Genomic DNA, 16,288 nt, shown 5'->3' on the forward strand with positions numbered 1-16,288 from the left:
AGTTATACTGCACTCTTTCGAAACCAGAGGGATCAATTTCCCAACACTTACATTTGGGAGAATGGAGAAAATCATGTCGGATCTGGTCTGGAATTCAACATAAACGTTTCCGTGCAAAGATAAGTCCCAGATTTGAAGGAGAGTTAAAAATGTGATTAAATATGATCATAATGTTTAATTAACATATTCTAGGCATAGGTTTGGTATGCGATGAGAACCATTAGCATGTACAGTTGTTTGTATTTAAAGGACTTCCTTGGAACAACCTAATGAATTCTGGTTTTTAGTTTTGCATGTGTGTGTTGGGGAGGGGAGGAAGGGAGAGAGAAGAGAATGAATAGAAGGATCTTTCAACTAAAGGAAGGTGAGGAAGTCCAGTCACACAACGAGGACTGCAGTGAAATACTTGCCCACATGTTTTTTCCCCTGGAGTGGGTCTCTTATTGATCTTAATGATCTCTTTTAAAAACCTGTTGCTTAGTTGGTCAGTTGTTTTTAGCAAATGTTTACTTGCTGAGGTTCTTCAAGCCTGTTTGAACTCTTCCTCATTTCTTGAAGACTGATTAATGACTTCGTATTTATTGTGCTCTACAGAGCTACACAACCCAAAAAACTAATGGGGTTATTCAGGTAATGAGTGATACTTTCAATCTAGACTTACTTTTTTCCTTTAAAACCACAGTGTTGTCACTTGTGCAGAGACTGCCTATTTCAAGATGACTTTCATATTTGATTTAACTACATCTCATCCTTTTTGGAAACCAGACAAACGGTGATGGGGGAGTAATGTGGGATTCCATTTTAGTTTTCATCACATTGCCACTTGCTTCCTTCTTTCTCCTGTGAACACCTTCAGACGTGTTTGCTTTTAAGTCTAAATGGCAAGTCTGTTAAAGAACTGTTTTCTGTCAGTCTCTTCTTGACAAGCAGCTAGAAAGCATTTTTGGTACAAAGTGCTAAGGAGCCAGTCTTTTATACCAACTTGTAACAATTTCATTTTTCTGTTGGTGTAATTTAAACTCCAGAAAGTGTAAAAGAAGTTTCTTAGGAGTTCTCTCTAGCATCAGATATTGGATCCTGTTGCCACCATATTGGGCTGCATATCTTTCTCATTATTCACATAATACAGAGAGGACTTTTAAACATTCAGTATCTTGCTTGTGTTTGCAGTTACATCATCTTGAACAGCACAACTTGTGCTGGGTAGGGTGTTGTGCTATCCCAGCAACAGTGAGATTCCTTAGCATTTTAAACCCAGATTTTCTTTTCAGCTCTTAATGAGACACAGATAGTTTCACAATTCATGTCTAAAGCATCTTGAGTCCCGGAAATACCATCAATCCAATCTGGTAATGACATTTCTTGCAAACTGAGTGTTCTTGACAGTGAGGAATTATCAGAAGAGCTCCCAGTGTGCTTTTGGTGAAATATTGGTTTAATTTTCCTTGCTTTGGGGATAAGAACAACTACAAGATGAAAATTCTGCATCGGGTACTACTTTAATTTAAGGCAATGCATATGATATTTGTAGTGCTGGATTACGATTTTTTTTTTTTAATTCTTAGTTCACTTTTGCAATACTAATTGGTACTGTTACCCATAATTGCCATTGACCAAATATCTGTTACTTAATGTAAAAGAATTTTACAGTATAATGTCCTGGGCACTTCTGTGCCTGTGAAGTACTGTGAGGCTGGTAATCGAACTTTAATTTCTCTGTTACATGGAGAGTATCCTGATAGAGATAACTACTGTATTGCTTGAAGTTATACTGCTTTCTATTTTATATTTACTTTGTTTAGTACTATAGTGAAGTTTTGTGGTTATTGGTATTTAAGGCATCTTCCTGGTCAGTTACAGTGTTGGTGTGTGTGTTATGTATATACGGAATTCTCTTTGTAGATCTAATTTCTGTTGACTGTTCATGTTCACTTGTGGTTTTAAAACAGTTAAAAAGTTGTTCCAAGTTTTAAATACTGCAGTTGTGTAGAATTTTCGAGTATATTTCTCATGAACAAGGACTCTTAAGCTATGCTGTAGTGACAAAATTCTTATTAGGGAGAGGAAAGATAGCACAGTGGGCATTGCAAACCCAAGTTCAAGTTTTTTTAAATAGCTCAAGACTTGGTAGTCCAGATATGTCTAAGGGAAAAAAGAATTATATGTTCATTTGGGGAGATAAAAGGTTTGTCGTCCTTCTGCATGTATCCTAAAGAATCAAGCCAGTTTCTTTAATATTTTTCTTCCTCTATAGGACAAGTTTAATGCTGAACACAGGAACTCTCCTTTTCTTCTTTTGGTATACTCTGAACCTTGTCTTCTACTGCAGACCCCTATAGATATTTGCGAATGTTCTGTAGTATTCCCCTGTACGGTAACAAGTAGGTACTCTGTTTTATATTTGCCATCTTAACTGCTGTGTTTAGCAGTTCTTCAACTCAGTGCTAGTAAAGATGCAAATGTTGGCTAGGTAATTCAGAAAACATATTTGTGGAGCTCGTTATTGCCATTTTTCAGCAAACAAATAGACGGAGAGGACAGTAAATATCCCAGAGCCAGAGAGATGCATGTAGTCAAATGGATCATTGAAAGGGAGAAATTTCTGAAACTTTTTCAGCCCATCCCCCTGTCAGTCAAGTCCACAAACTTTTATTGCATTTTCAAAGGATTTTGTTTGCTTAGTACTAGAGGAGTCTAATGGAGTTCTTTCAGAACAAGAATTCCATGTTTGAAATTTTCTCTTTGTTGGTCCATCAAATTTGTGCTCTTCCACATTTCCTACAATGTGTTCTTGCAAGTGTAATGGCAGTTTCAAAATTTTGATTCCATTTTCTGAGGTATCTACTGTTTGACCTATCTTCCACTTGTGTTAAGAATTTGCTCTATGCTCTTATCAGAAACCCCTTTTTTTTTCAATAATATATTCTTATACAAGAAAAGGGATTTTTATCATGATCTTTGCATTTCACTGTTATCATTTGCATATCTGTTCACTAATTTCTGGAAAATGAATGTGATGCTTCTTTTAGCTTGTGCTTGTCTAACAGTGTGCTTATGAGGTTCTGTCTGTTTGAAGTACTTCGTACCTCTTCAGGATGAAAACCTGCTCCTGTAAATTAAGGGATGCTGTTCCATTTAGAGATTCTTACTGATTTTGGTTAAGAAACCACAAGTTGTTTTTCTCCTTGTAGTTGGCTCGAGTCTTGATGGAAATCCTTATTAAGTTCACCTGTATGCATTTTTCTACAGAGATGCTATTGCTTCCTTTTTTCCAGGCATGTATTTTTTAGCCCCAAAGTTCAGATTTTTAAGGATAGTAAAGAATATAGTGATCAGACCTAGTTAATTGCTTTTCAGATTAAATATAAGGTGGTCATTTCCAAAACTTGACAGTATCTTTGATGCGGGCTGAAGTTCTGGCTACAATATTTGTTGACTAGTTCTCAATTTGTAGCTTGAAAATATTTGTTTGATGCTAGAAAATGGATTTTGGGATCTGTCATTTATTGCAGTTAAAAGGCAGCTCTGGAACATCATGGCTGCCATTATTATGTACTAGGAGCAGTGTTTAGCCGGTGGTTGGGGTTTTTTGGTAATACAGAGTGATAAAAAATTCATGTATGATTTATTTGGTAGGAAAAGTATACCTGAGAAACTACAATTTACACTGATTTATTTGGGTATGATTAAAGTGATGCCTTTGTATGCATAGAGAGACTACCATAACATCTCAAGATAGTTTCCATCTCTAATCCTAGTTCTCCCAAGACCAGTCCTGGAGCCCACATCTTTTCCTTCCCTGAAAACCACGAGGAAAGTGATGGGTAAACAGTGATTCCATCATAATTTCTATCATTTTGGCAATACTTAAATATGAAAAGTGTTATTTTAAAACTTAGTCAAAACCTTTTTGATTTTTTTTTTCTGTTAGTGGCAATGCCAAACATGTCAGTGAGGTGGTCCGTCCTTTATATAAAAGATAAAAAGATAGCAAGGAGGTACTTACTTGTTAAGCTTCTCAATCTGTCATCTTAATTTTCTGCTCTATAGGTCTAGTTCAGTAGAAGGTTAACTGTTTGTATTCTACATTAACTCAGCTTGACCACCCTGATTTAAAAATGGAATAATACTCTAATGAATGCAAATATTTATGTAAAAAGGCTGAATATAATATGGGCTTCATTCATTTAAAACTCTGTACTGACACTGCTTTGTAAAAACCCTGTTCATCTGTAATAACTGAAGGCAGTTTTCTCGTTTAATCTTAGTTACTCAGAAACCAAAGCTGAAATCTACTTCTCCTTACCTTGCAAGCCAAGGAACAGTGGAGGGTAAATATGATGTTTTCATTTTTTCTTTTCCCTTGCCAACACTTGACATAATTTTCATCTGCTTTGAGCAATACCCAGGTTTGCTAATGCACTTTGGCTTGCGAAAACACTTGCCATACTAATGACATGATTCTGATGTTTGAACCTATGCTTTTTTCCATCACTTGAAAAATAACTTTTTGCAGGAACAGCTGGCAAAAAGAATTTGTCATGCAATGCCCATGTGTCTCTAGATGCAGTCTTTATTTTGAAAATTCTTTCTAAAGTGAAATATTCCAATATGGCAGAAACATAGTTTTACTTCCTCTTAGTGTTGTTATTGATGTGGTATAACTGTCTCGTAGGTTCCTTATAGGACATCAATCATTTTTTCCTCTTTTGTTTCACTAACTTGAGCACTGAAGTTCAAGCTTGATGGATAGGCATGTTACTCATTGGCTTAGAGAATAACCTGAAGGAAGAATGGGAATTTGCAGATGTCATGGGGAACGGTGAGGCCTTTCTTGGGAATGGTGAGGGCTTATGTAGTCTGTTCTTTGTAAAAATAATAATAGTGACAACAATAGTAAGAAAATACCTTTTTGCAAAAATTATTGAACTTCTGAGGAGAGTTGGAGTTATGACTGAATATTAATAGGATAACGTGCAGTTTATTCATTCATGCTGGAATAAGGAAGTATTTAGTATATGTAGTTGCTTGCGTTTGAGATGTACGCACCACGTGTCATCTTGAATTCTAAATCCAAAGGTGGGTCTCTTGGCTCCATGTTCCCTCTGCAACGACTGTGGGCATCTTTCAAGGAAGTGTAAGGAGTGCTTTGGTAAAGTAGTCATGTAGCCGTTATTCTGCTGATGGAGAGCTATTTAGAGAGCTATAATAATTTATATTATTTATAATAATATAAATAGCTCTCTCTCTAAATATTATTTATTTATTATTATATTATTATATATAAATTTTTATATATAATTATTATATTAATAATAATATTATTATCTAATCTTATATAATAATATAAATAAAATAATATTATTATTATTATATAACAATAATATTATAGAGAGAGCTATTTATATTATTTCTAAGAATATTGTGTTAGTTGCAACCATGGCAAGGCAGTTGCCTGCTGATTTGGTCGCTGAGTCACAAGATATTGCCAGGAGAAGGGATGTATTGCCCTAAATCCAGACCTTTGGGGTGTTGTGAACCGGTGCTGCTTGTACTGCTGTGGCAAGACTGTGTGGCTCTCTCAAGATCCTTTCCCTATCTGACCGTAGCAACCCAGAGACCGGACCTGGAATCCACCTCATCTCCTTCACTGGAAACCACAAGGACTGTGATGGGTAAATAGCCAGTGATTCCCTTCCTATGTCGCGTACTTTGGCACCGCTTTTCTGTGCAGCGATGAGCCTGTTCAGATGTTTGGATGTCCTGAAAAGCGGGTCCATGATGCGGTTGGTCCCTTATGGCTCCTTATTAGAAATGGCTGCGTTTGGAAGCTTTCTGCTGCCTTTTTTGGGGTTCCCCTTCTAGGTTTCCTGCCCTGAGCAGGGCCACGTCTCCTCGTTCATAGCTCTGTCTTGATACCACCCACGTGACAGCAGCCTGTCTGAGGAGCTGAAGGTGGTTTTTGTGTTTGATCTTAGCTACTCGAAGACCAAGGCTGAAGTCCACCACTCACTCCTCCCCGGCCACCCAGCAAACCGTGATGGGTAACTAGCAAAAATCTTCTTTTTTCATTTTCTCCTCTCTCTCTCTCGCTCCCCATCACACCTCCCACCGCAAACCACCTGGCATCCTTGTCATCTTCCATGGAGAGTATGAAGACTTGTTGGTGCAGCTTGTCCTGCGGAAGCACTCACCACACTTGTTCTGCGATTCTGTTGTTTGATCCCATGCTTTTTCCGTTGCTGATGAGCGTTTTCTGTGGGGACTGAGTGACAGCTCACGTAGAGGACGTATTGTCGCACCTTGCCTTGAGCTGCCATCCCCTGCTTATTTGTGTGTTGGTAGCGGGTCTTTCTTTCTCTGTCACATTCAAATAGGATCGCGTTCTTAGGAGGCAAATCCCGACAGCGCTGCGGTTTCAGCTGCCCACCAGGGTTTGCTGGTCCAAGGGTGCAGTTATTGGTTGCTTCACCGCTGACTGTCAAGGCGGCTGGTTGTCATCTGCCCACACCTTTACATTGCCATTACCTGGAACTGGGAATGTTGTGCTCTGCTGCTGCTTTTGGGGTCGCGTTAGGGTTTTAAGAACGATGCCTCTTTTCAGCTTTTGGTGAATCACAGCACGTTTCTTCAAGGTTCAAAACACGGGCAGCCTTTGGCGCCTGGCCATGCTGCCGACCTAGTTGGGTAACGGTATTTCTCTTCAGATCTGGTAACAATGGTAACGATCTGGTAACAATATTTCTTCATGTTTCTTGCAACAGCTACTTCATCATTTGCATCACCCGTGCATCTTCATACATTCACATTAGAAAATCCGTTCCATGGGCATTTGAGATTTTTTTTCCTGTCTGAAGTCCCTAGTTCCTTACTAATGGGTTGAAACCTGTTCAGTCTATAGGTTCAGATGATGCCAAAAAGAATTTTTTGTTTTGTTTTGTTTTCCAGCTTCACTGGATTCTCATATTACTTTCCCATCCCAAACAGCTGCATCTGCAGAAATATCAAAAATAGAGACTGGTAAATTGTGTTTATGATACTTCCATAGCTTAGGATTTGTTTTTGCATCAAGGATGTTACAGTTACCAGCTGTTTGCTCTGATTGCTTGGTGTTGTCTGAAATGGCATTTTGTCTGCAGTGTTTGGTAGTTAGGCTCTAGAACTACATGATGATACTCTGTGGCATAGGATCAAAGAACAAAAACACAGGAATCAATATTGATTTGGGTGGTTTTAATCTGTAGGATATAAGGACCACTAGGTAGATGGCGTCATTATCAGTTGTGAAGATAAATTCTTGATTGGCACATTTTACCCTCGGTGATTTTTTTGTTAGTCATACCATATGTATTTTGCGGTTTTCTCCATTACTAAGCATTTTTTCCAAATTATGTTAAGTTATATTGGAACTTTTCTTACTGGGGTCATAGCTATCCAAGATTAAATTTGTGTTCATAGCAAAAGTATGTATGTGCAAGAGATGAGAAGGAAAATTATCCTGAACCTGACAGCCAATATTTCAGTAGTATTGCTTTGAATTTTCTGCCTCACCTTCTGGTTCTTCAGTATGTCACAAAAGCTGTGATAATTTATCTTCTGTCAATTATATAAAATATGACAATTTAATTTAAATGACAAATTACATGATACGTACTATATTAAAACCTATAACTCAAAATACTGGCATCTGTTAAATTGAAACAAGAAAAGCATTGGCAATAGAAATACCTGGTTGTAGTAATTCATATTACATACATCAGAGTATGTAGGTCTCTTTCTACAGATGCAGGTGAAGTCAAAAGCACAGGTTTTTTGATGTTACGTGTGCACAGATGAATTGACTCCTATTGATAAATCTGCTTTTAGGGGGACTACAGTTTCTGTCAGGGTGTGTCTGTTAGGTACGTGTGACTTTTTCAAAACTTTGAGGTTTTGTTCATTTCTTTTCAAGCTGGAAATCTTGTGAAACTGTATTATAGTGGTGTTGGCATCTTGCAAAGCAATGTAAAGCAATCTTACCTTTTCCGATTCCCCATCCCCCCTTATTTCTGCACCAATATGAATCTCTGTCTCAGGGTTATTTACGTTTTTCTGCAGTTACGAGTTCAGCTGACCTGGAAAAATCTATGCCTCCACTTTCCAGAACGCCTCATGTGCTAACAACAACTATGGGTAATAGTAATGCATTAGCTTTTCAGTTAAACACTTCTGGTGTTTTGATAGCAATTTTGGAAATCCTGTTCGTCCCAGGTATTTTGGTCATCTGCCATACTTGTCTTCCGCTTGAGTCATGATCATCAGTGTAGATTAAGTACCCTTTTTCACACAAGCCATGACAACTTGTGCTTTCTGCTGAGAGACTCACCTGATAGTGTTTCTGATCTTACATTTGGCTCTCAGAAAGCTACTAAGGCTATTTTGAGATAAACTTAAATGAAGCAAGCTTCGTTTAATAATAAGACGACTAATAATAGTGCCTAAACCTTAATAAGAATCTTAAAATGACTTCTTTTTTCTTTCAAGCTTAGTTGTTATACTCTCAGATAGATGGATACACACTTTTATATACTCTATATCATTTATGCCAGCATAGTAAGCTTCTTTCTTTCTATTTCTTACTGTTCAGTGATTTTTTTAAGTTTATTTTACCCTTGTTTTATATGTGTATATATGTACACAGCTTATACAACATTAAAATTCACTCACAAAAGCTTGACAGAAAACAAAGAACTGAAGAGAATTAAGACAGTCTTTTTTACAGAAATATATTTGCAGTGTTTTTTTGGTTTTGTAGATTATATTTTTTCTGCTTTTTTTGGAGTGCTTTATGCTTATAACCATGGTGTTAGAAGTTCTTTTATCTTTGTATTTTTTGGGTTACTTTAAACTATATGGACCATGCTATCTAAAGTAGTATTAGCTTTGATTGGCTGACACTTTAGTTTCAGTTGTCATTTTAACCACTAGCTTGAGCTCCCACTCTAAACCAGCACTGTTCCATTGTCAAGGTAAGGCATGCTTATTGTGGGTGGACCTCTGCAATGCAAATTAGGTATGTTATAACCTATAATATTTTTTGTTTGTTCTTGTAAAACAAAAAAGCTATGTGTAGAATTAATAATCATAGATACTGTGACCTGTTTTTTTTATAGCTTTCATTGGTATTCAGCCTGTTCTTTCAAGCCCTGTGACACCTAGTAAGCCTGAAATAGCAGATGCTGGACCAGGTACAACAATCTCTACCTAGTTCTTAATTCAGTAGCTCAAACAGTGCTCTAAAACTCATTGAAATGAGTACACTCGTAATCTTCAGTTTCAGTACACGTTTGGATTAGACTCTAACACCTGAATTTTGAATTTAGATTGCTGTTAATGGTTAAAATTGGTGCTTTCCCACACTTAAAAGGCGTATAGCAACTCATAGTTACATGATTCTCCTTCAGTATTTTGAAAAATACACCACATAGATAACTGAGAAAACAGTATTCATTGTCCAGTAGTGCTGATGAAAATACTGTGATGTATGCTGTAGACTGCATTCTACTGCTGTAGCCTTGTTAAAAATACTAAGGAGAGTGTATCCTTAATGGCATGAAATTGGTTAACAGTCACAGACACTCGATACTTTTGGACTGAAACCATAATTGGATCAGTTGTCAGCTTTCTACTCCAAATTTTGTATGTTTTTAATGTCTGACTAATTGATTGTTCAACATGTCGTCTTCATTAAATCAATTCCTACATTTTACACATTACCATCTTCCTTAAGTAATGGATCAAAACTCAAAGTGTTCAAATGCTCAACATAAAATCTTACCTGGCAGTGGTTGAGATCCAGACCAGTGGCAACGAAGGCAGGAGTAAACGAACATCCAGAATTTCTGCACATCACATATGCGATGATTTATAGTCACTGAAGCTCTGTGCAGTTCAGAAGACTGAATTTCTCTCTAATGCATACTAAACTGATAAGTGTCCAAGCATTAGTGAAATATTTGTTGTTCTTGTAAAAACAAATTTGTTTTTGCTTATGAAGGAAGAGTTTCTTCCATGAGCTCTTTGCTCTCTTATGACTGTCACCATTTCTTCCAACAGCAACAAGTGAATCCATTCTGGAATCTTTCACACCTAAAACTTCTCGTCCTTTTCAATGGCCAAGGGTAACATTAGGTAATGTTGTTGTTTTCACCCAGTGAAAAAGTCTGTGTTTGTTCTGAGCACTTCATCCCATATGAATGCATTTCATCTAGCATATCATTTCACATGCATAGTCATTATTGTTTTTCCTGGTTATAGAGTCTTGTTCTTCCGTTGTCATTAGACTGATTCTTCCTGATACATGTCGGTATGAGAGCATAGTTCAGGATGGTTTTACTGTTGTCAGAGAAGTAAAACTTGCCTTTTGCATGAAAACCTCTATCATCCTTTTATTAGAGTGTTCTGTCTCTCTCTCTCATTCTCATGCACACACATGTGTTGTCTTTGTCTCTGATATGTAAACCTTTAATAGCGGAAATTTTAATCGTTTTGGAGGCATAGAATCTATTCCTGATCAAGGCACAGCATTTCAGTATCATCTCCATTCCACACTTTGAAGTCTAATTTCATCAGATGGCTTTGACATTCCATACTAAGTTGTCTTTTCTTCAGTATAAACTTGTGGCATGTGCTGTTTGTTGTGGGAAACCCATGTTAAACAATTTTTGATTGCAAACTGAGCTCTTTCTTTCAGCTCCAAAAGAAATACCACTTATTCCTTCTAAACCGAAACCATCTGCTACCCCAGAAGTACAGCATGTGAAACCTGGTAATTGTGCACACCATTTTTATAAGTCAGTATGCAGACACGTATGTTCACTAAAAATATCTAAGCAAAACTTCTGAAAAAGGACAGGAGCTATGCAATACATGAGCATCTTGACTAACTCATCATTCTAAAATCAGTCATTTGATGTTGCCTAACAAAAGGAATGAGAGTTAAACTGATCAGTTTTATGCATTTGGGTCTGTTGATAAAAATATAAACAAGTTCTCTAGTTTTGTAACCTTTTTAAAGGACTGGAAGGGAAAAAACCCTTCTTCTGGGTGGCACAGGGTTTTTTATATCACTTGTATAAGCAATATATATGATTATTATTTCTATAATCTCTTTTGCCAGTCCCCATCTCCCAGTTTCACAAAGACATACTATGGCAAAGGTGGCATCTTTGCTAGTCACAACAGTTTGTTGATTGAAAGTAAAGTACTACTCGTGTGATCAATAAGTCCTCCTGCAGGGAACTCAATGGAAAGGACTGCCATTTTAGTGGAAATAGGAGAGCTTTCTTAAAGTAGAAGGGGAAACTTTCATATACATGTGAGATTCATTCTTTGACCACAGGAACGTTATCATCGTGTCATGTCTTTTTTCCTATTCTGCTTTTTGATCAAAAAATAGATCTCTGTACTCATTTTCTTCTGATTTGGGATTAAGGGAGATGAATTTGCCTCCTTTAGTGATTCAGGTACTAGACCAATAAATATTATGGTGTACGGTACTAGAGCTCTAAAATGTTTCTGTTCTCCTATCTTATAAGCACGCAGGTCGGTAAGAAGCAGAAGTTACCTTTGATGTTTTATACGTGTCTTAAAATCAACTGCAGGCTCTGATTTAAGATTTTTCAGCCAGATTTTGGCATTTAGAACTTTCCTCTTTGGTATAGATTCTCTGGTATTTGTTATGGACTGCAGTCTTTTCTTCAGTCAAAGCCCTCATCTGTCCTTTCTAACTCTTCTCCTATAACATAAATGTATTTGTTGATTGAATCAAGCAATGGATTAAAAATGTCCTGAGAACATAAACACAGGGAAAGAGCCTCAGAAGCAGACTCTCACACATAGCCACGAGCATACAGTGTGTAGATTCATAGGAAGCAAAACTAAAAGGAGTGTGGGATGTTATGTATAAGAGTAGGACTTAGTTGCATGCTTATGTAGTCCATTTTAAAACAAACAAACCAACCCCCTGAACTATTGGAATGATAACATTTTTGGCTTACTGCTGATACCTCTACTGATCTGTTCAACTCCATTTGAATTTTTCTTTTCTAGCCCCTAAACCACCACTTTTGGAGCCTAAAAGTTCTCAGACTGTTGAACAACCAAAAGCAACACTAGGTAATACGTATTTCTGTAGCTGTTGGTCACTCTTCTTTGCAGTCCATGCCACAGTTAGTACTCTGTTACTTTATCATAGCTTTTACTATACTTAATCCATTTATCTGAGAGAGGAAAAGAGTTAGGAAATAAGCATTCAGAAATACGTTTTTCTAAACTTAGGAGAAAAAGAAACTTGAGGTTTTTTCATAAGGTTTTACTAGTTCTATAGTGCAGTAAAATTTTGGGGATAAGAATGGTCTTCCATTTTGTTGGGAGTTTTTCTACACCAACACACTTTACCCTCAGAAAATCATCAGAAACGCATTGGAAATACTATTGAAAGGCCAAGTGCAAGGTTAGTGTTGTGAACTTAATCCTAGAATTCTCAGTGAAGGATTCCTGTGGCATTAGGTGGACGTGTTAATTCTACTGTTCTTTTATGAATCATTCTGAATGTCATTTTGGATTGAAAAACAGTTCTCAGTCACTTCATATGTCTTATTCTACTCTGTTCTTTCTGTAAATGTCATAAGCTTTTCCACTGTGTCTATTGCTATGAAACTTCTTCTTGGAAAGCAGTCTCATAGCAGTGCTTTATAAAAATGGACAAAATTACTGACTATACTACCTGAAATTCACCTTAAGCTTTATCTGATGTCAGATTAACAGTCATATTTAGGTAATTACAGTTTCATCCCATGCATGTTCAGGGGGGAAAAAAAATTCTAGGACTGGTTCCTCTAAATTTTTACCATTTAGATGACGCTACTTCTGCATAAGTAGCAGAATTCAATGACTACAGTTATGAAGCAATTCCCTTTTTTATTATTGATTCCATGTTTTTCCAGCTCCCTACCAGTAATTTCTTCATAGTGTTGAAAATTGAGGACATTTTTGCATATTTTGTCTCTGTACATCTTTTGATGGCTTAAAATTGAGCTGGAGTTCAAAAGGATAAACAGCATTATTATTTTACTTCTTAGGTATCTGGGAAAAATGAATTTGCTAACTTAATGAGAGGAATATTTTGATGTGATTGCAAGCTACAATTACATATTGTAAATTTACTTACTGACTTTTACAGTGAAGAACAAGCAGGGATTTTGCTGGGGTAGTGAAGTCTTCGGAAGATTTTTGAGAAGCCTTCTTAGCAAATCTGATTTCGCCATTTGCTTTTGTTCCCAGTAGCCATTCGTTGCTTCATTTCAGGCTTGAAAAACGTGATTTTTATGTGATACAGTGGAAAGGATAATCTTATAATCCAGTATATTTCTTTCAGCTCCTAAAGAAGCAAAACACACATCTTCTGCATCTAAACCTAGACCACCTGCCAGACCCAAAAAGCCACGAACTAAACCTGGTAACTAACTTCCGTAGCAAACATTTGTTACAATGGATTGCTTAAGTAGTCTACTTTAGTTTAAATGTATTCTGTGTGAAGCTCAGCACTTAATCATCAGAAAGAGGGGTGCTGAGGGGAGCTGTGCTCTTTGAGAAATATTATATTTGTATTGAACCAAAACAATTTGAAGCAAAGCAAGAAAACTTTTAACTTCTATATGCCAAATCACCAAGTCGCAATGGCCTGGCATTGAAACAAGTTGTTTTCCTGCTTTTCATTTCAAAATAACAAGTTTTCTAACTTAGTTCAGCACAGGGTCCAGAAAATGCAAATTCTCCTGCTTTGTTGATGGTTATAGCATCTTACCTAGACCCATAGGATTTGTATTGATTCAGAGATGATTAATGCCTATGTAGACGTAACCCGAAACTGTGGAAATAAGAGTGAAATTCTGCTCTGGAATTTAGTAGAGGCATATTTTATGCTGGCAAATGAAATTGCACCTTCACACCGGCGTTGAATTTGGTCTATGTCAGAGAATTAAAAGGCACCTGGCATTTTCTGGAGCTGAAGAATAAGTTAATACAGTTACAAAAATATTACTGGTGTTACATGGTTGGCAGCTAAGCACCACACAGCCACTCGCTCACTCCCCTCCGGTGGGATGAGGGAGAGAATCAGAAGAGTAAAAGTGAGAAAACTTGTGGGTTTACATAAAGGCAGTTTAATAACTAAAGCAAAATCCGTGCACACAAAGCAAACCAAGGAATTCATTCACTGCTTCCCATGGCAGGCAGGAGTTCAGCCATCCCCAGGAAAGCAGGGCTCCATCACGCGTAACAGTGACTTTGGAAGACAAAACGCCATCACTCCGAACGTCCCCCCCTTCCTCCTTCTTCCCCCAGCTTTCTAAGCTGAGCACGATGTCATACGGTGTGGGATATCCCTGTGGTCAGCTGGGGTCAGCTGTCCCGGCCGTGCCCCCTCCCAGCTCCTTGTGCACCCCCAGCCTCCTCGCTGGTGGGGTGGGGTGAGAGGCAGAAAAGGCCTTGACTCTGTGTAAGCCCTGCTCAGCAGTAACGAAACCATCCCTGTGGTATCAACACCGCTTCCAGCACAAATCCAAAACATAGCCCCATACCAGCTGCTATGAAGAAAATTAACTCTATCCCAGCCAAAACCAGCACAATGATTTATAATGAAGTTAGAAAGCTTAAAACTGCGTAATTGTATATTGTAAGAATATATTACTTAATCCTGGAAGAGATCAGGCAGGATTATTAAATTCTTTCCAGATTCTCTGTGAATGATTTTTTTGCTTGTAAAAAGAATTACTCTCTTCAGACCAAAGAATTCCTTGTAAAGCTTGTTAACTAAATGGTATTTATGACTTGGAACTGTCTCAAAATAGTGTGCATAATTAGTTTTTCATGGTGATTACAGTTCCTACAACATTTTTAGTGTAGGAAATCCAGTATTGTATTACTAGAATAATTACATTTGTCTCTGCTGTAGATGCCTATGTCTGAATATAGATCTGAATCCTGCATGTTTTCTTTGAAACAACAGAGAAAAAAACCAACTCATTTGGAAACTGTTGCAGAAAATTGTTTTACACCATTGGACTGCCAAGATCAACACTGTATATTGATGTTTCCGCAGTGAATGGCTATATAACAAGTTTCTATATAATTACAAAGAAGGCAGCATGATTCTATATTTGTATGCATGCCTCTTGTTTGTCCTTTCCTTGTTAGTGGTTTCACTGATCAACAAGATAGAATCCTAAGAAACACTTTTTAATCATATTTAAGCTTGTAATGATCTTCATGTAAGTAGGTATTTGTGAATTTGGCATTTGTTCTGATGGGACAAATTATGATTTTCTTGTTCAGAAATTATTATTTGAGACATAAAATGTGCAGTGCATGGGGATAACCTGGCTTTTGGATAAGTGGAAAAATGGTCAAAGATCAGGATCTCCTCTGTATTCCAGCGTCACTTGGGAGTTCAGCTTAAATGAGAAATTTGTGCCATGACAGTGGTTGTCACCTTTCCTTAACAGTGAATCAAAATAATGAGGAATATGTGCCAAATTCATACCTGATCACTGACTTACTGGTGACCCACTTTGAGTCAAACAGAATTCCTGAAAGTTAATTCTGGCTCTCATTGTTAATAAGACTTTTATACTGTTTCTGGTAAAGTATTTGTCTTTTTGCAGTGGAGCAAAAAAACTTCATTTAAAAAACAAAACCACATATAGACAGTTTTCAGTTTTTCCAACCAACCAACTGTACATTCAAGTGAAAGTTTGCAGCTTCATTCTTTTTCTTGATAGGTGGATAATTGAATCTGTTGCCTGCATGAAAAAAATTTCTTGTTGCCAATGTGGTCATGCCCAACCATTGTGTTCACTTGTATTATTGTTAGCATTAATCTCTCTGTCTAAACATACTAAGTTCTCCATTTTTCAGGAAAGGGAATTATAATGAATTTTTTACCATGCATCCGACAGCACTGCAGCATTTTCTTTCCAGAAAAGTGCAATAGCTCTTTATAATGAACCCCTGTTGAGTCCCTCTAGATGCATTACAAATTTGCACTCTTGTGCCTCTAGTACAACAAGCTAGGTCTTCACGTGCATCCATGCATTTCCATTTGTGTGGTATGAGGCTTTTGCAGGAGAACTGCAGAACTGTTTTAACAACAAATAGGCAGAATTTACCTGTTGTAGATGAAGATCTCAACCGCCTACTGTTTTATATTTCCATAGTCTCAATACAGCACTGGAGTTAAGATAATGTT

The 16,288-nt window shown here is 37.2% G+C and overlaps 1 protein-coding gene across 1 annotated transcript in view; it reads left to right on the forward strand.

The window, feature by feature from the left end:
* Positions 1–16,288, forward strand: part of ABI3BP (ABI family member 3 binding protein) — a gene marked incomplete at its 5' end in the record, with an annotated part of 167,248 nt that overhangs the window by 87,651 nt on the left and 63,309 nt on the right. Inside the window, 9 exons of the mRNA XM_082332100.1 lie at positions 5,610–5,675; positions 5,979–6,044; positions 6,949–7,020; positions 8,098–8,172; positions 9,153–9,227; positions 10,096–10,170; positions 10,733–10,807; positions 12,091–12,156; positions 13,418–13,498. Coding sequence (XP_082188226.1) covers positions 5,610–5,675; positions 5,979–6,044; positions 6,949–7,020; positions 8,098–8,172; positions 9,153–9,227; positions 10,096–10,170; positions 10,733–10,807; positions 12,091–12,156; positions 13,418–13,498 — 651 coding nt within the window. The remainder of the gene's footprint in view (positions 1–5,609; positions 5,676–5,978; positions 6,045–6,948; positions 7,021–8,097; positions 8,173–9,152; positions 9,228–10,095; positions 10,171–10,732; positions 10,808–12,090; positions 12,157–13,417; positions 13,499–16,288) is intronic.

Source organism: Platalea leucorodia (genome assembly GCF_965183815.1).
Source record: "Platalea leucorodia genome assembly, chromosome: 2".
NCBI classification, from domain to species: domain Eukaryota; kingdom Metazoa; phylum Chordata; class Aves; order Pelecaniformes; family Threskiornithidae; genus Platalea; species Platalea leucorodia.